The sequence below is a fragment of the Ceratotherium simum genome, chromosome 39 (assembly GCF_057802395.1).
Source record: "Ceratotherium simum simum isolate JZ-2026a chromosome 39, ASM5780239v1, whole genome shotgun sequence".
NCBI lineage: Eukaryota > Metazoa > Chordata > Mammalia > Perissodactyla > Rhinocerotidae > Ceratotherium > Ceratotherium simum.
In genome coordinates this window covers 8,367,130-8,394,527 of record NC_141938.1, presented here as the reverse complement: position 1 = coordinate 8,394,527, position 27,398 = coordinate 8,367,130, and the positions used below count along the sequence as shown (strand labels likewise).

At 39.4% G+C, this 27,398-nt stretch overlaps 1 protein-coding gene and 1 pseudogene across 1 annotated transcript; one reads left to right on the top strand and one right to left on the bottom strand.

Moving 5' to 3' along the window:
• The first annotated feature begins 11,203 nt into the window (after positions 1-11,203).
• LOC101396735 (olfactory receptor 7D4-like) lies at positions 11,204-12,136 on the top strand. Its single transcript, XM_014790433.2, has one exon. It carries the CDS (start codon positions 11,204-11,206, stop codon positions 12,134-12,136), a length of 933 nt encoding a protein of 310 aa, XP_014645919.2.
• A 10,175-nt stretch (positions 12,137-22,311) lies between these two features.
• LOC101390338 (olfactory receptor 7E178-like) lies at positions 22,312-23,367 on the bottom strand (annotated as a pseudogene).
• Positions 23,368-27,398: the final 4,031 nt, after the last annotated feature.

The following is a 27,398-nucleotide window of genomic DNA, read 5'->3' as shown; positions in this document are numbered from 1 at the left end:
CTTGCCTAAAACAATGTACTTTTTAAAAATCTCACAGTTCTGTAGGTCAGAAATCTGGCTTGGCTTCACTGGGTTCTCTAGTCAGGGTATCACAAGGCCAAAATCAAGATGACAGCCAGAGTGAATTCTCAACTGGGAGCTCCAGAGAAAAATCACTTCTAATGCATTTGCATTGTTGGCAGAAGTCAGTCCTTTGTGGTTGTAGGACTGAGGCCCCTGTATTTATTTCTATGGCTGCTATAAAAATTACCACAAACTAGGTGGCTTAAAACAACACACATTTATTACCTTACAGTTCTAGAGTTCAGAAGTGTAAATTGGGTCAACAGTTCTGCATTCCTTCCAAAGGCTCTAGGAGAGAGCCTCTTACCTTGTGTTTTCCAGTTTCTAGAGGCGACTGGTATTCCTTGGTCCCTGGCACCCTTCCTACATCTTCAAAGCTAGTACTGTAGTCTCTCTGTCTCTCTAATCTTCTTCTATTTTCACATCTCTTTTTTCTCACCATGATCTTCCTGATGTCTTTTACAAAGATCCTTGTGTTTACACTGGAATTGGGCCCGCTTAGATAATCCAGGATAATCTCTCCATATCAAGATCCTTCATTTAGTCACATCTGCAAAGTCCCTTTTGCCATATCAGGTATATATTCACAGGTTTCAGAGATTCTGGAATGGGCATCTTTCGGCTCTGTTATTCTGTCTGCCACAGTCCCTATTGCCTAATAGATGTCAACTAAGTTACATTCTCAACTCCTAGAGGCTCCCAGCACTCCTCAGCACATTTCCCCTTCCTTCTTCAAGCAGGCAATGGCATGTCAAATCCTTCTAATGCTTCAAATCTCCTAGTTCCTCTTCTTAGACCAGCTGGAGAAAATTCTGTTTTTTAGGGCTCATATGATTAGATGAAGATCATCCAGATAATCTCCCATTTTAAGGTCAATTGAGTTGGGACCTTAATTTCATCTGCAAAATCCCTTCACAGAAGCACTTCAGTTAGGGTTTGATTGAACAACTGGGAGAAAGTGTGCATGCTAGGCCCTGGGAATCCTTGATAAACATACTAAAATTCTGTATGGGAGTGCTGGGAACATTCCTCAGCAGATCATCCTCTTGTCCAGGAGGAATTTGGGACTTAAATGGATCCTATCAGTAGGTAGCAATGATGAGTAGGTAAAACCTAGCTCATCTTTCAATACCTTTGCTTCTTGTCCACTATTCCTTGGGCATCTACAACTTTATTATTATTGTTTTTATTATTATTATTATTTGGTGAGAAAGATTGGCCCCAAGCTAATATCTGTTGCCAATCTTGCTCTTTTTGCTTGAGGAAGATTGTCCTTAAGCTAACAACTGTGCCGATCTTCCTCTATTTTTTGTATGTGGGATGCCACCACAGCATGGCTTGATGGGCATAGTGTAGGTCCATGCCTGGGATCTAAACCTGTGAAGCACAGGCTTTTGAAGCGGAGTGTGTGAGCTTAACCACTATGCCACCAGGCTGGCCCCACAACTTTATTTTTATACGTTAGGAAAATCAAGTTTTCCTTATGTAATTTCTTTAAGATTACTATCATCTCTGCTATCTGTAAATTTCTATCTTTGATCAACTTTCCTGCATCTACACCAATGAGACACCAAGCTTAGATTCGAAGCATCTCTAGGCATGCCATGAAATAAAAGTATCTCAGATTATGATAATGATCATAATGATGATAATAATAATGATCTAAAAATATTACTTGTTTAATCTTAATTTAGTGCTTTTGTTACATCTTTAATGATTGAGTGCGCCTTTATGCACATTGCTTCCATTTATACATTTTTATTTCTGCACATATGGTGATTAAGACCATTATAATATTAATGGAGCCAACATTGATTATTTGCCATATGCTAGATTCAATACTAAGTCTACATTCATTACTTGTGACAAATTAAAGATGGCTACAAATTCTCTCCCATAGAGAGGTGATGTCTATTTCTTCTCTCCTTTAATCTGGAATAGCCAGTGACTGGACCAAGAGAGTTCAGCGAAAGTGATGCTGCCTCATCTACAAGACTAAGTTATAAAATCCTTGGGCTTTTTGACTATTTATTCTGGCAGCACTAAGCCACCATATAAGAATTCTGACTAATCTGAGACTGGATTACTAAGGATGTCATGTGCAGGTGTTCTGTTCCCAGTCTCAGCTGAGGCCAACTTTTCGTTTCTCTGTGTTAGGCACCAGACATGTGAGTGTCACCATCTTACGCTTCTCAAGCAGCCAAACTGCCAGCTGAACAGCACCATGTGATGTAGAGCAGGAGAATTGCTGAGCCCTTCCTGAACTCCTGACCCACAAAATCATGAGATAAACGAAAAGTGGTTCTTATTAAGCAATTAAATTTGGTTTGGTTTGTCATGTGGGAATAAATAGCGCGGTTATCATCTTATTTGATTCTCAAGTTTTATAAAAAAAAAAATCTGTGGAATTGTAATTATTATTGGTCTCATTTTACAACTCAGAAACTGATGTTTTGAGAGGCTGGATAACTTACCCAAAGTTTACAGAGGTAGTAAGTAGTTTCAGCTATCACTCAAACTTAGCATCACAGGTTAAGCGTCAAAACAGGGGACATGGTTTTTGAGAGGAATATCTCAAATAACCTCTTAATAGGAGGTAATATTTGTATATTTGAGAGCCGTGTTTTAAAACTGCTACAATTTGAGTCTACATGTTTTTACTGAGGGTGCAGCATGGAGAATCTCTGTGTGCCTGAGTAGATCTTAAATTGGTAAGACATAGAAGGAGACAGAGAGAAAGGGAGAGGATGATAAAACTTTCATCTCTTCTATAAGGCAGTCACCAGATTCCACTGTCCTTATCTTCTATCCATGAAGCAGACGGCATTCCATGTTTCTGGACATTATGGCCCCACATGCGGCTCACCTGAATCTGCATTCCTTCTCTGCCAGTGTCCCTGCAATTGTCCCCAATGCTACAGGGCTTGAATTCATTCTAGCCCCAACAGGCGTTAATTGCCCCAATTAAAAGTCTTTCTATTTCTAGGGCATCACATCACAGCAAGATACAATCTTGACAGCTCAAAACATGCAGTTCCTTCTTCTCTCTGTCCAATCTTAGGAGATGAAACTCTCAGGGAGAGATAGGAAACAGATGGTTCATATGTCTCATATACTGTCCAACCTAGCCCTCTCTAGACACCAATTATATTTTCCAAACCTCCTGCATGCTGGAGGGCAGGGGTGGCCAACCCCCATCTAGCTTGAAAACGTTTTCTATCCTTCCACAACATAAATGTATAACCATGGAAAATGTGTAATTTTGTATTCTGTTTTTTACCCAGATGGAATTGCATTGATTATATTGTTTGGCTGTTTTTCCTCGTCAACATTCTACACAGGATTCCAAAGTATGATTGCCATGCTTATTCAGTTATTTCCCCATGTATGATCATGGAAGGGTGGGACTAACTTGCAACTGTTAATACTAGTAGCTTGAGATCTATTTCCAGGGTCAGTTGGAATCGAGATATTGAATCTTGTCCAAGATAGAAATGAAATATAGTTACGTAATGATTTATAATGTGCTGTTTAAACTACAGAAACCTCCTCAGAAGCCCCTATATCAGCTTGTTTCCATCTTTTACTGAAAATTTATAGATTGAAGGTCTGCAACTGGGTTACATAGCCTGGTTTTGTCTCTGTGGCCAATGGAGTATAATTGTCCTTTCAGTAAACTCATGCTTTTGCTTCCCTGACAATGAGATATCTGTGCTTATCTTAGTGGTTTGTGATTTGAAGATAAAACACATCCTGGGCATCTGAGAGAAGTACTTAGACATGCCTAGATGTTTTGGATTCCTGTGATGATTTGCTGTACTTTCTTTCTCCCACTGTACAATATCCTCTGTCATTTCAGCCTACCATAAGTGTATTTTTTGCTCACTTTTAGAGTTTTAATTTGATTTAATAAATAAAAAAGTCTATCTGACATATACTAGAGAAGTCATCATTTCAACCCAAATTGTTCTTTGAAAAACACTCTCAAGGAATTAGACAATGATCTTTCTTTATTTTATGGTGGAATTCCATCCGGTGTTGTTTACCATTTAGTGCTAGGATCTTACACACTACTTGGCTTAAATCATTCAGTAAAGATTTGACTAATTAATTAATGAATGACACCTAGGGGCAAAGCGCCTATCAAAATCTTTCAAACCTGCTAATCAAACATCCTGACTCTTTGCCTCTTCCACTTTCTCCTAAGGACTACCAAAGGCAGAATAGGGGTCACTGGGGATTTCCAGGATTTGTTATTCAGTGTCCTAGGAGAGTGTTTCTACTATTCAGTCCTAGAGTGTCTGATCATTTGGCATGCTTTTAAAAGTAGATTCTCAAGATTCATCAATTCCATGTCTAGGTAGATACTCAAAAGCATTAAAAGCAGGCACTCAGATTCTTGCACACCAATGTTTATGTGATATGTTTAGAGCAGCATTAATCACAATGGCCAAAATATGGAAATAATCCAAGTGTCCGTCAACAGATGAATGAATAGACAAAATGTGGTATATCTATACAATGAAATATTATTCAGTCTTAAAAAGCAATAAAATTTTGATCATATTGCAACATGGTTAAACCTTGAAAACATTATGCTAAGTGAGATAAGCCAGATACAAAAGGAGGATAAGTATTATATGATTCCACTTAGATGAGGTACCTAGAATAGGCAAATTTATAGAGACAGAAAGTAAATAGAGGTTTCCAGGAGCTGGAGGAGAGAGAATGGGGATTCAGTGTTTAATGGGGACAGAGTTTCTGTTTGTGATGATGAAAAAGTTCTGGAGATGCATAGTGGTGATGGTTGCACAACATTGTGAATGTACTTAATGCTACAGAACTGTACAATTACAAAACAGTTAAAATGGTAAATTTTCATATATATATATACATATATATATATATACACAAAATAAAATATAAATAAAAAATAAAACAAATAAAAACTCTTGTAATTTTTTTAAAGTAGATTCTGAGGCCATTCCCCTGGAGATGTTGACCAGGAAAGTCTGGGATGAGGTGAGAAGCTGTATATTAACAAAAGCCTCAGTTAATATTTTTGATGAAACTAAAATGATGAAACATTGCCCTATGGCAATAGTTCTCAAAAGATTGTCATGGGGACCAGAAAAATTTGGAATTTGAGAAAAATCAAAATGATCACACCCAAACTCAGACCCACTGAAATAGAAAGTAGAAATTTGGGGGTAGGACTCAGAAATCTGTGTTTAAACAAATCCTCAAGTTCATCCTGGTCCAGGCTAAAGTTTGAGAAGCATTACTCTAGTGAATCTTGGGATCTTTTGCTACTCAGCCATCTTCTTGAGGAGGAAACTGCAAGTCAGAAAATGCTGACACTTCTCCCCAAGAGGAGATCAAAGGAAGACTAGAGTGATTCTTTCCAGAGGAAAAAGACCCAGGAGACAGGAATCACAGCTGACCCCAGTATTTGTCTCCCAGGGGTAAGGAATTGACAGGTCAGAGACCTCTTCCTATGTGGTTCCTGTCCTTGAGGAGTCAAACTGATAAGGGAATGGAAGATCCATTAATCAATTGGTATAACAAGCTTCAGAGGGGATTCAGCCCCAAGGGCCACAAAACTTGTAACACATCAACTTAGAGTCACCAAGGCACCCCTGTGCCAGGCTCAAGACACTCATGGCTGCTCCAGCAGAATTCAGCCAGGCCCCATTTTGCATGCCTGGCTCTGTGTCCTTGCTCTTTTGGGAGATAGACCTTCTTTCTTCATCACCTACCCTCCATGAGAAAGATTCAGAAGAGCTCGTCACTGCAGTGGGCCCACATTGCCAAGTGTATAGCCCAGTAAGTGTTGTGGGAAATAGGGAAAAGAGGTGGCTGAGTAAAGACAGCATTGACTATTGTTAAGCACAAGACAGGAGAAACCTAATGTTGTCTATGGAGAAGGAGTTCTAAGGGCTAATTGCTTTGGAGGGTGAATGGCTAGACTGCTTGTTTGAAGTTGCCATGGCATAGTGAGCTTTTACAGTCTCCATGGTTGATGGAGATTATGTGGAGCAGCAGGAAGAGGTTAAACCCCAATCCATTCTTTGACCCCGTAGCTCTTCCCAGGACCACAGTGTATAGACATATATTTCCCAGTCTGAGGTGTACAAATGGATGCCACCAGGTATTGATAGAGCTTTCCATCCTTCACAGTGAAGACTTTATCTCTTCATGTCGTTTTCTTCTATTACCTGGCCGAAGAACTCCAGAATCTCCATCTTCACTCAGCCTGCACAAATCTTTCTGAATTTTCTTTGTCACCCTCATTTGCTTGGGAACATTTCCTCCTTCTCCAAAAGAATCTGTCCTTCTGCCTCCTTCTGCACTGTTATCCAGAATTCTTGTTAGAGACCTCCAACAGAGGAGGATCTGTGTTCCGTAGTATGTAGGGCTGCAATGTCTAGACTCTAGGGTAGGGTGGATGAAAGAGGGAAAGTGAAGGAAACAGAAAGTCCACATCCAGTCTCCACTTGATATCTCACCCTTTTAATCTGGGAGCATCTTGGGAAACATTGAAACTCACATATCCCTTCCCCATAGTTCTTCTTAATTCCTCTTGGGTCTCAGATCTCATCCTTAAGCAGGGACATAGAATCATTAGCAATACATTGGAATCATTCCTCACCACTTCTGGCCTTTGTTCCTCTTCTAAAAAACAAGTGTCTTGGTCCCTTCAAGTCTAATGATGTGAGGATTCCCAACAAATTCCCTTTGCCCTTAGTTTTGCTTGTCTTAAATCCATCTTTAACTCCATACACCAGAGAAAATTGTAATATGGATCATATTACTCTTTTGGTTGTAGTCCCTAGAGAACCCCCATACTTTAGCTATCATTCATTTCAAGGGTCCCAAAGATGTGGTCCCTGCCCGCCTCTTCAAACTCATTCTTCACCATTCCCATTTCCCACTTTGTCCTTCAGAAAATTGCTAAGAGCATTCTGTCTCATGCTTCTTGTTTATTGACCTTTTCCTTTGTTGTCTTCTCTGCCAGAAAAGTCCCTACTCAATCATCTACCTAGATAACTCCTTGTCCAGGGATCTCTTTCTCCAGGCATGCTTCCCTGACTCCATCACTCCAAGCTGAATTTGGGACTCCTCTCTGTACGCTACTCTCCAGACTTCCCCTATTTTAGCATTTAATTCACTGTATTACAATAACTGGTTTCTGCATCCATCTCTACTCAGAAGGTGGCTTACCTGAGGAAAAAGACCACACCATTAATCTTCACATCCCCAACAGCAAACACTTAGCCTGTCCCAAGAATCCCTTCTTGCAGAAGGACGTCCAGGACTTTTTCAGTGACTGACAAACAGTCTGTTTCAATTCTTCTCTACTTCCGACATGGCTCAACAAAATTGTGCACTAACACTAAACGCTAGAAACAGAATAGGAAAAATTTGTTTGGTGCATGGATAAAGGGGGAAGTGTAAGTGTCAAATGGATGTATCCTCCACTCTAGTTTATAACTCTGGTCCTAATGTAAAAAGTTTGTATTGTGTGGGAAACTTCTTCCTAAGATGAACATTATCATTCATAATTTCATGACCCATTTGAATCACAATTCAGCTACTGCTACAAACCCAGGTGGGACTTTCTGAAAGAAGTAACCATTGCAGTGGATTTGGATTCTGAGAACCTGAGCATAAGCATTGCAACAGCCAGGCCTCAGCTTTGTCCAGTAGAACAATATCGATTCTCACTGATTTATCTCCCTCATGTCCATTAATTTTTTCATGGAATATTTTTCATCGTCTCCATCTTTTAATTTGGCTTGAGGAGGCAATATTTGACTATCTTAGGAATAAAATCATCTCTCTGGCTAAATAATTACCTACTTACTTTTACCAAACACACTTACTTTCTAAACCTTGAAGGTTTGCATGGACTGTCTATTTCTTTCTCAAGGGAAGCAATATGCAGCTGAGAACATATTCCAGCTTCAGAGGCTGACTCCTTCTTTAACTATTTCTTATGTTAGCAAAGATCATTAACAGAATTTTGAGCACTATCCTCTATGGTGCCATTAAATACTTGTAAGAAGAGAGATATTGTGCCAGGATGTTTAGATATGAGCCCAAAAGGATGAGGGACAGACAAGATGCTTAGAATAGCACCAGAGAGGGAGAGAGACAGGGCATCTGTCTAGTGTCTGCTCTCTCCTTTCCAGGCCCTGAGGTTCCTGTAAGCAGAGGTAAAGGAATGAGAGTCTTTTTTCCACTTTCCTGCTATTGCTCTTTCCTGGAAAGTACATATTCAAGTGTTTGAGGAGAGAGCACAAAGGAGGCAGAGTCTCCTCACTCAGGGCTAGAGGGTGGTTAGTAGTTTCACTTGCGAGTAAAAAGACTGAGAAGGGCCGGCCCTGTGGCTTGGTGGTTAAGTGCGCGCGCTGCGATGCTGGTGGCCCGGGTTCGGATCCCGGGTGCGCATCGAGGCACCACTTCTCCGTTCATCCTGAGACCGAGTCCCGCATTCAGCACTAGAAGGATGTGCAGCTACGACATACAACTATCCACTGGGGCTTTGGGGGGAAAAATAAAATAAATAAAATCTTTAAAAAAAAAAAAAAAAAAGACTGAGAATATGAATGTTGAGAAACTTTCAAGAAGATGAAGAGTGTCCTTATTTATAATCCCAGAAAAATAACTGTCATAATTAATCCCTTGTGAAATATCTTGGAAATGTATAATTTCCCTATTAATCTCTCAGTTACCTCCTGTTTGTGCCTCTCGATAATTAGGACGGAAAGTCAGGGATGTGCATATAGGTATTTCAGGCATAGCCTGGGAAAAGCAGTTGTTGACACTTCTGTGGTTAAAGATTCCAGGTGAGAGAGTCAGTAGATGCAAAAGCAGGAGGAAATAGGTTAAACTGTTGAGACTGGGGAGAAGTCAACATTGTAAATGAGGATTCAGCTCTTTTGTGAGCTGAAACTTTATATTCCTTTTCTGTCTCCCTTTCTACCTTCCTTCCATCAACATCTTATTTCTTTTATCCCCTCCATAGAGTAACCTCCTTGAAGGCAAATGTTGCTGAAAGTTTTGGAGTCGTAGACATCCAGGGACTATTTGATGAGCTGCAGCAATGGAAAAATATTTGTTGGTATGCTCATCCATTTATTAATTCAGCCACAAAACCAATATGGAGAGTCTTCTGTGCGCTAAGGACTCAGCTGGTATTGAGACCTGAGGAGCTCAGGAATCACCCAAGCAGGTGAGATCTGTGCCAATATAGAATGACAGGTAGGAATTAAGAGAAGAAAGTAGAGAGAGGTTTAGGCAGAGGGAGTAGGTCTTGAAAAATTGCAGAGACATAAGAGTTTATGACCCATGTGGGCAAAGGGAAGCTTTTCTCAATGATGAGAATGTAGGGTAAGAGATGAGAAGTATGGAGAAATAAGGCTAGAGGGTCAGAGTGGAGCTATGATACACTAAGGAGTTTGCATGTTTTCAGAAGGTAGCAGGAAGTCATTTTAAATGTTTTAGGTAGGGTAGTGATAAGATCAGATTTTCATTTTGAAAATATCTGTCAAGTGGGTGTGGGGGGAATCGAAGGTGAGGCTTCCAACCAGGAGGGAAGCCCTGCAATAGATCTAGTAGGAAATAAATTGTTTTCCTCTTTTTCAATGCAATTGATGCCATTAACATGCACAGCACACTCCAGGGAAGACCCAGAATCTTGGGTATTTCCCATACACTCTCTTCTATTCTTCTCAATAAAACAAATTGGAATGCAAGAGAGCAAGTCACATTCATTAAAAATCAAGAGACTCTTTTACAAACTATCATACTTTAAAGATGCATCATGACAATTGCTTAGACTATCTCTCAACTGATCAGAAACCACCAGAGATGATTACAAACTGTGCATGCCCCAAAGGGTCAGAACAAAGATGTTCATCCATAATTAAATAATTTGTGTATGACACGGCCATTTTTATCACTCCAGAGATGCTATCTGCTTTGGTATTTTATACCTACAAAGATTGACAGTGATGACAGCCAATAGTGGCCTTTTTCTTTTCTAGTTAGGGGCATTACAAAATAGGAAGTATCCAAAAATATTTCTAACAAGGCAAGACAGAACACTGAAGGTCATTTTATGAGCTTGTGCTTTTCCTCGTCCCTGGTTACATGATCCATTCCTCTGTATCAGGGTATAGGACTCTCAGGACCTGGAGTGGAGAGAGTCAGAGCGTAGGTAGGCTCTGCACGAGTGCCCCCATATTCCCAGCCCCATTCTAGGCACCAACTTAATGTGAGTTGCATGTCTGACCCTTATTGTTTCAGGCTCATATGCAAACATCCTGCTACAATTTCTCTCTCCCTCCAGTATTTAGTGAGCACCATAGAGGATTTTACTCCAAATTCTGTTTGTGACGTTTGTAGGATCTTACTTTATGGTACTGAAATGGTTTAAGCCTTGATATCCATGCTTTCCTTGGACCATTTAACGAATCCATTAACTTTACAGATGAAGGGTGTTTTGTCAGGAGTCAAATGTCTAGGAAGTATCTGGCTTGGTTCCTGCAGGATGTTGATGGTTCCTGGTACAAGAAGCATTAAGAATTTGTGAATGTGGTTTAGTATTTGGCAAAAGCATTTTTCTTTCTTTATTTTCCCCCTGAGAAGTAAACATACATTCTCCTTATCCTGCTATACTCTGACCAGATATTTGAGATGCTTTCTCAAATTTTCTCACCTCTGAGACAGTTGTGTGACCCTCTTCTGAGTCTCAGACAAGACAGACAACCTAGATCAGGTTACTGAGCTTCAATGGACCTCATGTTCCATATTTTTGTCAGAGTGAGTATGGACCATTTAATCTCTAAGGTTCAAAGTTGACCTTAATTTTTTAGATTTGATGATTCTAAGCCAAAGATAAAGAGGATAGATGAGTGTCCCAGAGGCCAATGGACAGGAGATGATCAACATTATGAAATGTTGCATGTAACAAGTAACAGAATGTAGGATTCCTAAATTTTGTCATATTAAGGCGTTTATGCCCAATCCTTCACTTCAAGAAATAAAAAATGTAGAGAGACTCTAGAGTGTGTCCAGTGTCTATTTCATGTTATTTCCCTTTCTCAACCATGTAGCTGATGTGTCTAACAACATGGAACCAGGAAATCAAACAAGTGTTTCAGAATTTTTACTCCTGGGATTTTCTCAAGACCCAGAGCATCAACCCCTCCTGTTCGGGCTGTTCCTGTCTGTGTTTGTGGTCACCATGCTCGGGAATCTGCTCATCATTCTGGCCATCAGCTCTGAGTCCCACCTCCACACCACCATGTACTTCTTCGTCTCCAACTTGTCCTTTGCTGACATCTGTTTCACCTCCACCACTGTCCCAAAGATGCTGCTGAACATCCAGACACGGTGCAAATCCATCACTTATGGAGGCTGCATCACCCAGATGTATTTTTTCATGGTCTTTGGAGGGATGGACACTTTTCTCCTCACTGTGATGGCCTATGACCGGTTTGTAGCCATCTGTCACCCACTGCACTACCCAGTCATCATGAACCCCAACCTCTGTGGCCTGCTGGTTCTTGTGTCCTGGTTCATCAGCTTGTCATACTCCCTGATCCCGACTCTGTTGATATTGCGGCTGTCCTTCTGTACCAATTGGGTAATTCCACACTTTTACTGTGAACTTACTCTGGTCCTTATGCTTGCCTGCTCAGACACACTCATCAATCATATCCTACAATATATGATGACTGGCTTTCTTGGCATTTTTCCTTTCTCAGGGATCATTTTCTCCTATATCCAAATTGTCTCCTCAATCCTGAGAATCCCATCAGCTATTGGGAAATATAAAGCATTTTCTACCTGTGTGTCTCACCTGTCTGTGGTTTCTTTATTCTACGGGACAGGCCTGGGTGTGTATCTCAGTCCTAATTCATCTTCCTGGAGGGGCATGATTGCCTCTTTGATGTACACTGTGGTCACCCCAATGCTAAACCCTTTCATCTACAGCCTGCGGAACAGGGACGTTGAGAGGACTCTACAAAAATTTCTCAGGAGAACACTCTATGTTCAGTGATGAGAACATTCATCCTGGGTTTTTGAGCTGATGGTGGCAGCAGCAGTTGGGTGAAGACACCCTGCCTCTTAATCACATGGAATTTTGTTCCATGAGTGATTTTGGTCAGAATTGCCTTGAGAGCACTTTGTCTTAACCTCTTATGGTGACTCCTCTGTTTTTCTCAGTGCTCTCTTCATCCCTCCTTTTACTTATCCAATACTGCCCCTCAGCTTGGATTTCCAGTCCTGCAGGTTGATTCCAGCCACTTCAAGTACCAACTTGGAACAGTTGATTAAGAATTATGAAATAGTGCCTTCTATTGACAACCATTGCTAATTCTTAGCAAATTCATTCATGTGACAATATTTACTGAGGAACTTTGGTGTGCCATGCTGTTGTAGCTGTTCTGGAATACAGTAGTAAAGAAAACAAAACAATAGACAAAAATCATTGCCCTCATAGAGCTTAAATCCTGGATCTCAGAGTTCATCAGATCACATAATTTGTCCAAACAGAAAATTCTCTGATGGATAAATTATTTATTTGGTGACTATTGACGTTGAACTTTTCTCCATATGTTTGTTAAGTACTTTTCCAAAATATGCCGTGAAAATATATTACTAGAGATAGAAAAACCAGAGGGTCCAGAGTATTAGAACCGATCAGGCTCTAAGATGTTCTTTGTTCTAGTTGCTTCGTTTTGCAGGTGAATTCACCAAGGCTCAAATACAGGAGTCCACACTGTGACAAAATCTAGCTGAAAGGGGACATATCTTCAAGTATGTTGTCAGGACAGAGCACTGGATTATAATTCAGGGGAGTAAGAATCAAATCAGAGATTTGCTGCCCTTTGGGTATGTGATGATGAGCAGCTTCAGGTGATGCAGAATGGTGAGGACCAATGGATCTCTTGATAAGTGTTTATTTTCACATCTTCTTAAATATAAAGAAATTGGATAATGTGTTAAGTCCTTGGAGGGTGGTGTTGGCCGAGGCCCTGCAGGCAGAAAAGGCAAACACAAATGCATAAAGATTCATCTTCTTAAAGATGAATCACTGCCCACTCCAGGGTGGAAGGAGTCTGATGGATTCTCTTGCCACCAAGTGGTGTCCTTGAGGAAGATTACCATTTCAAAGAATAATATAATGGGCTTCTACAAAGGCAACCCACATCTCCTTTAATCTCTAGGCTTTGAGTCTGAAAACAGGCTTGGCTCTGGACACTGGGAGAAGAATCATGACTTTCAATTGTGGTAGCTGACATCTGATTTTTGCTGACTTGCTCTTGATATTTTTGGTCATCTAAGTCAAACAATACTCTAGCTGTCTGTTCCTCTATGGTCTGTCACCACCACCACAAATCCCTGGGAGACATGGACCCTGGTTGCCCTTCTGGATTTGTGGCTCAGTCATCCACCTCACCTCTTACAGTTAATGATGCCTTTTGAGTTTAGAACTCAAGATACTTATAAACATAATTTAAAACTTCTACTTTAGTATGAGGGTTAGCTAACCAGGCCATATTGAAAAACCAAAGAATTTCAAAATAGAACACCAGTGAAATGTTGGATATGCACTGATTAAAACTGACTTATTCCCCTCAGCTTGATAAACTTTAAACAGGTTTTTTTCCTTACTATAGATCCCTGACCTCTCTTTTCTTAGAGCATTTACTTTACAAAACTTGTCACTGAAAATTCTTTCTCTACTCCTTTGAAAAGTAGATAAATCATCTCCCAGCTTCTTGTCAGTTTTAGGAACATCTATCTTAAGGACCAGAGGAGCCATCTGTTTGAAATGTAATCATCATCAATGGAAACTGGTGGGGGGTTTAACTAAAGATAGCTGGGTATTCCAGCCACAGAGATTCTGATTCCGCTGGTCTGGGATGGCACTTAAAAATGTGCATTTGTATGTTCTCAGGTGATTTTGACAGTGCTGGTCCAGGGACCAGTGAAGGAGATGAAAAGAGATAGGAGAGGTTAAATAATGAAGGTCTTATAGACCCTGGGAAGGAGCTTATATTTTAGTCTATGTGTAACAGAAAATGATTGGAAGTTTTTACACAGAGAAATCACAAGTTTTGATTACACCTAAAAAAACAATCTGGCTGCTATGTAAAGGGGGGAGAAAGTGAATATTGAGAAACCATTTGGTACACTCTTGCAAGAGCAAAATGTTTATATGAACTCTTTTTGAAGAATGGGAAAAGCAAGTCATTTACCTGAGGCAGTGCTGCTCAGATCATTTAATTGCTTTGGAAAAAGGAAGCAAAGATCTAAAGTGACAAAATTTGGGGGGGCAGGAGTGACCTGGAAGGGAGTAGGTCTCTCACCTGAAGATCTGAACAGCCATATGCTTGTGAATTTTGACAGTGGAAACAAGAGGAGACTTAAGTAGTATGACTGCCAGGATGAAGTTAAAGCACCTTCCACCAGTTGGTGTCGTGTGTGTATCTCTTTAGTGGACAAGCCTTGGAACGTTCCTCAGTTCTTCAGAAACCTCCTCTTCCCAGAAGGGCAGGTATATCTTCAGTGTTAAACACTGATGTCATCTCCATGCTCAATGCCTTCAAAATCTTATGAACAGGAGAATCGAGGGGTTCTGGTCAAACTTCTTCTTCTTCTTTGTTTTTTGGTGAGGAAGATCCACCCTGAACTAACATCTGCCAGTCCTCCTCTTTTTGCTGAAGAAGACTGGTCCTGGGCTAACATCCATGCCCATCTTCCTCCACTTTATGAGACACTTGCCACAGCATGGCTTGACAAGCGGTGCTTCGGTGCGCGCCCAGGATCTGAACCAGCGAACCCTGGGCTACTGCAGCAGAGCGCACGCACGTAACTGCTTGCGCCACCGGGCCAGCCCCCTAGTCAAACGTCTAACAAAATAAGGTTGCAAGTGCCTGTGATTGGACAATTGGCTCTAGAAATTTGAGGAGGAGAAATTTCTGGAGGTTGATAGAGGCTAAATAGATTACAATTCTTAAATCATATTTTATTTTCATCCTAGAATTTTTTTTCAGTTATTTTATTGAGATCATAATGGTTTATAACATTGTATACTTTCAGGTGTACATTAATATTTATCAGTTTCTGAATAGACTTCATTGTTCTCAGCACCAGTAGTCTAATTTTTGTCTATCTCCGTACATATGTGCCTCTTTACCCCTTTCACCACCCAGCAGCACCCTTCCCGTCTGGTAACCACTAATCTATTCTCTTTGTCCATGTGTTTGTTTATCTTCCACATATGAGTGAAATCATGCAGTATTTGTCTTTCTCTGCCTGGCTTATTTCACTTAACATCATACCCTCAAGGACAATCCATGTCATTGCAAATGGGACGATTTTGTCTTTTTTATGGCTGAGTAGTATTCCATTGTATGTATACATACAATATATATACATACATCTTGTTTATCCATTCATCTACAGAAGGGCATTTGAGTTGCTTCCACATCTTAGCTATTGTGGATAATGCTGCAATGAACATAGGGGTGCATAAATCTCTTTGGATCGTTGATTTAAAGTTCTTTGGATAGATACCAGTAGTGGGATAGCAGGATTGAATGGTATTTCTATTTTTATTATTTGAGAAATCTCCATACCGTTTTCCATAGTGGCTGCACCAGTTTGCATTCCCACAGGCAGTGCTTGAGTGTTCCCTTTTCTCCACGTCCTCCCCAAAATTTGTTACGTTTTGTCTTGGTAATTATAGCCATTCTGACAAACATAAGGTGATATTTCATTGTAGTTTTGATTTCAATTTCCTGAATAATTAGTGATGGTGAACATCTTTTTCATGTGTCTGTTGGCGATCTGTATATTTTCTTTGGAAATATGTCTTTTCATATCCTCTGTCCATGTTTGGATGGGGTTGTATTTTTGTTGTTGAGTTGTATGAGTTCTTTACATATTTTGGAAATTAATCTTGTTGGATATATTATTTGCAAATATTTTCTCCCAGTTGGTGGGTTGTCTTTTCGTTTTGTCATGATTTCCTTTGCCTCGCAGAAGCTCTGTAGTCTGATGTAGTCTCATTTGTTAATATTTTCTTCTGTTTCCCTTGCCTGAGTAGACATAGTATTGGAAAAGATGCTACTAAGACTGATGTCAAAGACTGTACTGCCTATGTTTTCTTCCAGGAGTTTCATGGCTTCAGGTCTTACATTCAAGTCTTTAATCCATTTTGAGTTAATTTTTGTGTATGGTGCAAAATAATGGTCTACTTTCATTCTTTTGCGTGTGGCTGTCCAGTTTTCCCAACACCATTTACTGAAGAGACTTTCCCTTCTCCGTTGTATGTTCTTCACTCCTTTGTTGAAGATTAATTGTCCATAGATGAATGGTTTTATCTCTGGGCTTTAAATTTCATTCCATTTGATCTGTGTGTCTGTTTTTGTGCCAGTACCATGGAGTTTTGGTTACTATAGCTTTGTAGTCAATTTTGAAGTCAGGGATTGCTATGCCTCCAGCTTTGTTATTTTTTCTCAGGATTGCTTTGACTGTTCAAGGTCTTTTGTTGTTCCATATAAATTTTAGAATTCTTTGTTCTATTTCTGTGAAGAATGTCATTGGGATTCTGATTGGGGTGGCACTGAATCTGTAGATTGCTTTAGGTAGTACAGACATTCTAACTATGTTTATAGAAATGTTTAAAACATGAAACTATGTTTAAAGAGATGGAACATCTTTCCATTTCTTTACATCTTCTTCAATTTCTTTCAATAATGTCTTGTAGTTTTCAGTGTATAGATCTTTCACCTCTTTAGTTATATTTATTCCTATTTTCTTCTATTTGTTGGTATTGTAAATGGAATTGTATTCTTTACTTCTCTTTCTGCTAGTTCATTGTTAGTGTATATAAATGCAATTGATTTTTGTAAGCTGATTTTTGTACCCTGCAACTTTGCTATAGTTGTTGGTTATTTCTAATAGTTTCCTGACAGATTCCTTAGGGTTTTTCTCTATATATAATCATGTCATCTGCAAACAATGAGAGTTTCACTTCTTCCTTTTCAATTTGGATTCCTTTTCTTTCTTTTTCTTGCCTAATTGCTCAGGCCAACACCTCCAGTACTATGTTGAATAGGAGTGGTGAGAGTGGGCACCCTTGTTCCTATTCTGAGAGAGGTGGCTTTCACATTTTCAAGGTTGAGTATGATGTTGGCTGTGGGTTTGTCATATGTGGACTTTATTATGTTGAGGTACTCTCCTTCCGTACCCATTGTGTTCAGAGTTTTTATCATAAATCGGTGTTGGATCTTGTCAAATGCCTTCTCTACATCTATTGAGATCATGTGATTTTTATTCCTTGTTTTGTTAATGTGGTATATCACATTGATTGATTTGCCGATATTGAACCACCCCTACATACCTGGAATAAATCTCAATTGATCATGGTGTATGATACTTTTTTTTTTTTGGTGAGAAAGATTGGCCCTGAGCTAACATATGCTGCTGATCTCCTCTTTTTGCTTGAGGAAGACTGTCCCTGAGCTAAAATCTGTTCCAATCTTCCTCTACTTTTTATATTGGACTCCGCCACAGCGTGGCTTGATGAGTGGTGTGTAGGTCCGTGCCCAGGATCTGAACCCACGAACCATGGGCCGCAGTAATGGAGCATGCGAACTTAACCACTATATCACTGGGCCAGCCCCCGTATGATCCTTTTAACATATAGCTTTGTTTGGTTTGCCAGTATTTTGTTGAAGATTTTTGCATCTATGTTCACCAGTAATATTGGCCTATAATTTTCCTTATTTGTGTTTTTCTTGTCTGGCTTTGGTATCAGGGTAATGTTGGACTCATAGAATGAGTTAGGAAGCATTCCTTCTTCAATTTTTTGGAATAGTTTGAGAAAGATAAGTATTAAATCTTCTTTGAATGTATGGTAGAATTCTCCAGAGAAGCCATCTGGTCCTGGACTCTAGATTTTGGGGAGGGTGTTGGTTACTGTTTCAATCTCTTTACTTGTGATTTATCTATTCATATTCTCTATTTCTTCTTGATTCAGGTTGGGGAGGTTATAAGAGTCTAAGAATATATCTATTTCTTCTTGGTTATTCAATTTGTTGGCATATAGTTCATCATAGTATTCTCCTATATTCCATTGTATTTCTGCAGGATCTATTGTAATTTCTCCTCTTTCATTTCTAATTTTATTTATTTGAGGCTTCTTTCTTTTCTCCTGGTGAATATGGCTAAAAGTTTGTCAATTTTGTTTACGCTCTCAGAAAACCAGCTCTTAGTTGCATTGGCCCTTTCTACTGCTTTTATAGTCTTGATTTAATTTATTTCTATTCTAACTTTTACTATTTCTCTCCTTCTGCTGACTTTGGGCTTTGTTTGTTCTTCTTTTTCTAGTTCTGTTAGGTGCAGCTTAAGAATACTTATTTGAGATTTTTCTTGTTTGTTGAGGTGGACCTGTATTGCTATGAATTTCCCTCTTAGAACTGCTTTTGCTGTGTCTCATAAGAGTTGGTACGTAGTATTTTCACTTTGATTAGTCCCCAGCTATTTTACATTTCTCATTCAATTTCTTTATTGGTCCAATGGTTGTTCAGTAGCGTGTTGTTTAGTCTCTATATATTTTGACTTTCCCAGCTTTTTTCTTATAATTGACTTCTGGTTTCATAGCCTTGTGGTCACGAAAGCTTCTTGATATGATTTAAATCTTCTTAAAGTTATTGAGGCTTGCCTGGTTTTCCAACTTATGGTCTATCTTTGAGAATATTCCATGTGTACTTGAGAAGAATGTGTATTCTGCTGTTTGGGGATGGAATGCTGTGTATATACCTATTAGGTCCATCTGATCAAGTGTTTAGTTAAATCCATTATTTCCTTGTTGATTTTCTGTTTCCTTGTTGATTTTTTGTCTGTAAGATCAGTCCACTGGTGTAAGTGGGATCTTGAGGTCCCCTACTATTACTGTGTTCTAGCTAATTTTTCTCTTTAGGTTTGTTAGTAGTTGCTTTATGTACTTTGGTGTTCTTCAGTAAGGGGCGTATATATTCATAAATGTTATGTCCTCTAGGTGGAATGTCCCTTTTATCATTATATACTGCCCCTCTTTGTCTCTCATCAGGTTTTTTATCTTGAAGTCTACTTTATCTGATGTAATTTTGGCAACACCTGCTATCTTCTCTTTGCCATTTGCTTGCAGTATTCTTCCATCCCTTCACTCTGAGCCTACGTTTGTCTTTAGAGCTGAGATGTGTTTCCTGGAGGCAGTGTATTATTGGGTCTTGGTTTTTAATCCATATAGCTACCCCGTTTCTTTTGATTGTAGAATTCAATCCATTTAAATTTAGAGTGATTATTGAAAAGTGAAGGCTTAATGTTGCCATTTTTTCCCTTGTTTTCCAGTTGTTCTGTGTTTCCATTTTTTCTGTTCCTTTGTATTTCTGACTGCCATTTCATTTTGGTGGTTTTCTGTGAAGATTATCTCAGTTTTCTCTTTTTATATGAATTGTGGCTATCCTCTGACTTTTTGTTTATTGATTACCATGAGGTTTGTATAAAAGGTCTTGTAGATGAGATAGTCCATTTTCTGATAGCCTGTTACTTCATTAGCCTAAAAACCTAAAAAAAAGGAACCTTTTTAGGTTCCTTTCCTCTTCCCCTTCTGAGTTATTGTTTTCACAAATTATTCTGTTTTGTGTAAGGAGTTTGTGACTAAGTTGATGTGTTTTTACTTTTGATGTCTTTCCTTCCCTTTATCTATTAAGATATAAATGAGTACTTGCTTCCCTGTTCTGATAGGGAGTTGCAGTTTTCTGATTTTGTCTGTCTATTTATCTCCTTCCTCAAAGCTTTGTGGACTTTTGACTTTTTGTTTCTGGTGTGAGGGCATCTTTAACCATTTCTCATAGAGGAGTTCTAGTTGTTATGAACTCTCTCAGCTTTTGTTTGTCTGGGAAAGCTTTTATTACTCGATTGTATCTGAAAAAAGTTTCACTCGATAGAATATTCTTGGCTAAAACTTCTATCTTTCAGTATTTTGAATATATCATTTCATTTTCTCCTAACCTGTAAGGTTTCTGCTGAGAAATATGCTGAAAGCCTGATAGGAATTCCTTTGTAGGTTATTTTCTTTTGCTTTGCTGCCCTGAATATTTTTTCTTTGTCATTGATTTTTGCCAGTTTTACTATTATATGCCTGGGAGAGGTCTTGTAGCATTGATGTCATTAGGCATTCTATTAGCTTTACGTATTTGTCTATGTAATGAAACATTAAGAAAAATTCTGGACATTGATGCTCAGTTGAGCCACCTGGTTGGTAGCAATACTCTTTGAGTTTTCTCACACATTGTGGCCAGGAAGAGGTAACGGGTCTGGGATCTGGACTCGATGGGGAGAGGACAAGAAGCTTTACATATAGAATGCATCCATACATGTATTCCCCATATGTATCTTCCTTTGGCTGGTTCTAATTTGTATCCTTTTGCTATAATAAAACTGTCATCATAAGTACAATGTTTTTTTGAGTTCTGTGAGTCATTCTAGCACGTTACCAAACCAGAGGGAGTCTCCTCAGTTTGAATCATTCTAGTGAATTATTGAATGTGAAGGAGTCTCCAGATTTTTAGCCAACTGGTCTGATGTGAGGATGGCTCTGGAGACCCCTGAACTAGTGGCTGGTGTCTGAAGGGTGGGAAGCCTTGCAGGAAATGTTCCTTCAGAATTTGCAGTTTGCCAAACTTTATGTAACAAGAAAGGGGGTGCAAAATGTCAAGGCAAGTTGAAGCCCATCAGAGACCTCCGTAAATCATTAGGGGGCTCTGGAGCTAAGATAATCCCATGGAGTTGGCTGGAATTAGAGCAAAGTGGCTGAACATTTACACTTCCACATCAAACAGTCATTGGATGTGGGCTGCCCCAGGGAGAAGGCATGAACTTGGCGAAGGTGGTCTCTGCAGCTGAGGCAGATCCATATATGGGTTGATTGTTGAGGGCTGAGTAATACATACATTTGGAGCAGCTTGTCCCTCATTCTTAACAAGAGACCATGTTTTTATTGTAGTAAAATAACATAAAAGTTACTATCTTAACCATTTCTATGTGTACAGTTCTGTGGCATTAAGTGCATTCACATTGTTGTGCAAATATTGCTAAATTCATCTTGAGAACTCTCTTCATCTTACACAACTGAGACTCTCACTCCATTAAACACTAACTCCCCATGCCCCTCCCTCAGCCTCTGAGAACAACCATTCTACTCTCTGTTTCTTGGAATGTGACTCCTCTAAGAACATCATATGAGTGGAATCATGTAGTATTTGTCCTTTTCTGTCTGGCTATGTAGTATAATAGGAGATGTTAGATGAAATCAGAAGGAGAATTACCAGAAAAATTGGGAATTGCCTTTGCTCTGGTTGTCCCCTCCCATTTTCTCCTTGGGAATCATACATCTCAGTTTTCCTAGGAAAGTCCTAGTTGACAAAAGTTTATTTATACTCAGTATTAATAATGTCCCATTTTTTTTGGTGAGGAAGCTTGTCCTTGAGCTAACATCTGTGTCAGTCTTCCTCTATTTTGTATGTGGGACGTTGCCACAGCATGGCCTGATGAGTGGTGTGTGGGTCTATGCCAGGAACCAAACCTGCAAACCTAGGGCCGCCGTAGCAGAGCATGTGAACTGAATGACTATGCCACTGGGCCAGCCCTAATAGAGTCCCATTTTGATTTGAGAATACTACCCAGGTTTTGACAGGAAAATAAATAATCACCCTACTTGCTCAAGAATCTGACCGAGGTCATTAAGGAACAAAATACATTGTAGATGTCCTGGTCCTTAAAGTAGGGTTTAGAGCCTCCTAACACCTAGAAAAAAATCATGGGACAAGTATAGAAACAATAAATAATAAGAAAGAGAGACCTATGATTATTTTGTAATGATAGAAAGAAGACTGCTCGTGAGCAAGAATCCTCGGTAATCTTAAGGATAGGGAAAAGGGTATACTGATGTACTATGCATAACACTGCAGGGACTATGACTTCAGTCAGGAGTCCAAAATAATCTCCCAACTCTCTTAGAACTATGCTAAGAGAGAAAATTGTGTGAAAAGAAGTCAGAGGAGCCACATGGGTACATATATACTATGTGATTGGAGATTCAGAATTTCTTGTTGCACATGATTTTTGCTGCCTTTTCCAGTTCTATCATCCAAAAGAAGAGAATAGATATGGACATCAACCTATTCTTCTGACAATCTTCTACAAGGCATCCTTGATGTCTGTGTTCCTCAGGCTGTAGATGAAGGGGTTCAGCATAGGGGTGACCAGAATGTACATCACTGAGGCCACTGCATCCTTCCTTGGGGAAGATGAGACAGTGGTACTGAGGTACACCCCAAGGCCTGTTCCATAAAATAAGCAAACAACCGACAGGTGAGAGCCACAGGTGGAGAAGGCTTTATGATTCCCACTTGAGGAGGGGACTCTCAGGATGGAAGAAATAATTCGAGTATAAGAGTAAAGGATCCCTGTGAGTGGAACACCACCAAAGATGGCACCAAGAACATAGATCAATATGTTATTGGTGGAGGTGTCAGAACAGGCAAGTTTGAGGAGTTGAGGGACATCACAAAAGAAATGAGGAATTTCCACCCTTCTGCAGAAAGTAAGCTGTGACATCATCAAGTAATGCAGCTGGGAGTCCAAAAGGCTGAGGAAAAATGACACCAGGACCAACAAGCCACAGAGATGGAGGTTCATGGTGACCGGGTAGTACAGGGGGTGACAAATGGCCACCAACCGGTCATAGGCCACCACATGCAGGAGCAAATTGTCCAAACATCCCAAAAGAAAAGAAAAGGACACCTGAGTTAGGCAGCCTGCATAAGTGACGGATTTGCTGTGTGTCTGGAGGTTCACCAGCATCTTGGGGACTGTAGCGGTGCTGAAACCAATGTCAGCCAAAGACAGATTGGACAAGAAGTACATGGGGCTGTGGAGGTGAGTCGGAGCTGACAGTCAGGATGATGAGGAAATTTCCGAGCACCGTGACCAGGTACATGGTCAGAAACAGACCAAAGAGGAGGGGCTGCAATTTTGGATCATCTGAGACGCCCATGAGGAGGAATTCTGGGACATGTGTTAGATTCTGGGGTTTCATGCAGATGGGATACCTTTTGAAAAAGGAGAGAATGTTGAATAGACAAAACAAATGTAGAGGCACTCACCTAAATGTTCATATTTTGGATTCATGCAATTCACACCTGAAGTAGTCACACCTGAGGACCTTACACCCCATTACCTTCATCAGTATTTCTCAGTTGTGAACTCTCTTTAAAACTCATTTCCTACTGATGTCTTTGCTAGTCACCTGTTTCTATATACACTCACTTTAAAGCAACTAGGCCAAAGAATATTAGATAAGCAAAGATATTTTGAGACACCAAATCCATGAACACAGTAAACTAACTGCCCCTACTTTTGAAGGAAAAATACGGAATAAGAAATATCCTTCTCTCTTTAAGAAAAAAAAAAATTTCCAACAAAGGACATTAAAATGCAGTCAGGGGCCAGACCCATGGCTTAGCGTTAAGTGCGTGTGCTCTGCTGCTGGTGGCCTGGGTTTGGATCCCAGGCACGCACCGACACACCGCTTGTCCGGCCATGCTGAGGCGGTGACCCACATACAGCAACTGGAAGGCTGTGCAACTATGACATACAACTATCTACTGGGGCTTTAGGGAGAAAAAGGGGAAAAAAAAAAGGAGGAGTATTGGCAATGGATGTTAGCTCAGGGCTGGTCTTCCTCAGCAAAAAGAGAGGAGGATTGGCATGGATGTTAGCTCAGGGCTGATCTTCTTCACACACACACACAAAAAAAGGCAATAAAATTGTACTTTATCTTATCCAAATGCAGTGTAAGAAATTCCCTTGATTTGGAATGGAGCCCTAGAGGAGATAAAATCCCATTCGCTGGATTCTAAATTAAAATAGAATGTTCATAATCAGATAGCACTTTTTTATGCCAATTATCTTTATGGGTTTCCATCTTTATTTGATGTATGACATCCATCTTCCATGGATATGTGTTCACAGAATTCAAATATAGCTCAAATACATGAGCATTTGGCAGTGGTAGAGTTAACATTTTGATCAATATTTTTTTTTAGTAAATGCACAAAATCATGTAGCATTGCTGATCATGAAATGGCGTTAATTTACATTGCACCAATGATTAAACAAAATTATCTTTTGATGCACACTCTGTATCAACCTTTCATTTTTTGCCAGGTTATTTTGTATCAATGCTACGCAATCTAAGGGAAATATCTGAGGTTAAGGTCACTTTTTGCTGTTTTTTGTTTGTAGTGGCTTGGTAAAACTTCTTAAATATGTTTCTAATCCTAAACATTTGTGAATGGTTGTTTTCTCTTCAAACCCAATCTCTTACAAATAGTTGAGAAATTTAGAACCAAATCCAGGTCTGAAACCTTAAGTTGGGCTGCTTATCCCTTCTTAAGAGAATTAAGCCTTCCTTATAAGAGGTATTGCATTTCTCCTAAATTCAGCAGCCAAAAGGCATTCAGGTCTTCATTTCTCCTGGCAGGTCAAAAATATTTTCGTTTGGGAAAACTGCAAATGTGAAAAGAACAGAGAATACTATTATGAACACCTGGATTGTTTGCTCATCTGTAAAATGGGTATGTTAATTGAACCTACCTTATCGAGTTGCTATAAAAATCAAATTAAATAATAATGATAAAGTGCTTAGACAGTTGCTCTCAGTGGTGGTTGGTCATTATAATTACCTCTTGATCTTTAAAATCTTACAGATGTGCTGGTCACATCCTAGAACCAATTAAATCCGAATATCTACATGTAATTCCTTTGGTCATACTAACACATAGCCAGGGTAGAGAACCATTGACAGGCACTTAGTAAATGCTCCATTAATGTTACCTAGTATCATTATTGTTACCATTTGTTTTGAGAGGTTCAGGGGATTCGATTGGAGACATAAAAAGAAACTTTCCAACCCAAACGAATGGACTGAATGTGTATTTTATTATATAGAGGAGAGTAAAGGCGATAGTCCTCAAAAAGATCTGAATAGGTCAAATAACAAGAGGGAAATGACACAAATGGATCAGAAAGGGAAACACCAGATCGACCGAGATAGAAGCAGATTCGAATAGGTCAAACAATAAGAGGGAAAAACATCAGCTCGATCAGAAAGGGAAACACCAAGTCTTGGCTATTGTGAATAAGGCTGCAATGAACACAGGGGTGCATGTACCTTTGCAAATTGGTGTTTTCAAGTTCTTTGGATAAATACCCAACAGTGGAATAGCTTATTCACAATAGCCAAGACTTGGAAGCAACCTAAGTGCCCATCAAGGGACGAATGGATAAAGAAGCTGTGGTATATATACACAATGGAATACTACTCAGCCATAAGAAACGACGAAATCCAGCCATTTGTGACAACATGGATGGACATTGAGGGTATAATGCAAAGTGAAATAAGTCAGAGGGAGAAGGCCAAATACCGTATGATTTCCTTCATTAAGTAGTAGATAATAACAACAATAAACAAACACATAGGGACAGAGATTGGATTGGTGGTTAGCAGAGGGGAAGGGGGGAGGGAGGAGGGTGAAAGGGATAATTCGGTACATGTGTGTGGTGATGGGTTGTAATTAGTATTTTGGTGGTGAACATGATGTAGTCCACGCAGAAATAGAAGTACAATGATGTACACCTGAAATTTTTGCAATGTTATAAACCAATGTTACTGCAATAAAAAAAAAAAAAAAAAAAGGGAAACACCAGATTGACCAAAGGGAAGAAACACAAATTGACCAGAAAGAGAAACACCAGGTCGACCGAGAGAGAAACATCAGATCGGTTACTCACAACATCCATGCCCTTGCACTGGGGACAGTCCCTTCAATTGACATGGCTAGGCGGGAGTCCGATCCTCAGAGGTTCTGGGCAAGGCATCCCCTCCATAGGTGAGACTCTCACCAGGCCTCAGTTTCCAGCAGTTTATGTAGCATCAGTAATCTCTAGAGTAAGCATTTGAAGAGTTTTCAGAATAAGCATTTGGTGTTCTCATGCACAAATGGTTATCAGTTGCATACGTGCACTGAGCCCCCTGGCTATCTCCCAGCCCAGCACAGATGGCCAGTCCGTCCCAAGCTACGATGCCCAAAGAGCCTTGTAATCTTACAAATTGCAACTATCTCTGTGGGAGAAGGGCCAGTTCCCACCACACAGAAAGCAGCTTTATATTTCTAGTGGCTGTAGGTCCATGGAACGGCCAAACATGACTATACTCATGTCAAGACACCATTATTACCTAATACTCATGTTAAACATATAAATATTTAACCAGACTTACTTCAGAACTCATATTTATTACCAATAAAAGTTGAGAGTGTTTTTGCTATCTTTGTATGATCCCAAACTCCTGCACTTCAGTTGCCCAAAGGCAAACATTGCCATGAATTTGGTGGATGTATTTTCTCTTCAATATTTCATTATGTCAGTATTGATTTATGCATTTATAAACTTTTCCTGAAAACTCACCTAAATACTATCATAACACACTTATTGTTTTCTGAGAAGTTCTCATTTACTAAAATATTTTATTTTAAGTCTCTGTGAAGTACACACATCTATCTCAAACAATTTAAAAGATGCATAGTACTACCTGAAAGATGAACTTAATTTTATCTTTCAACTTTTTATTATAATATTCCTAATAAAATTCTTGTGCCCATTTCCATATCACACAAGTCAGAATTTCCCTAAGATATATGCATGAAAGATAATTGTTTGAATTATAAAAATCAATACATTTGCAATTTTACTATTAATTATCTACATTTCTTTTGCCAATAGAAAATTTAGACAAAATCAACTACATGCTCTTTTTGTCAAAGTACGGAATCAGAAAGATCCCTCAAGTCTATCTTGCAATGGTCTTTTCATGATAGATCCATAGGAAAATTCCCACGTTGTATAGGAAATAATATTTCCTTATATCAAATTTCCAAAATGGGCTGCAAAATACATTACTACTCATAGAGAACTCTGTGATCTACAATATTCATTTACTAAAGTCCTGTGTAAAACACTTGACTCATTCCCGTAATTCACAGATGAACTCACCAAATTCCAAGAGAATGAAGCTATGGTTTTACTACTGTTTGCTCATCTGGGTCTAAAGAAGTTTTCAAAAGAAAACAACAATTCCACTCAGTTCAAGAAGACAAAGACCTGGGATGGCAATCAGGAGACCTTTGTCTGAGTCACAC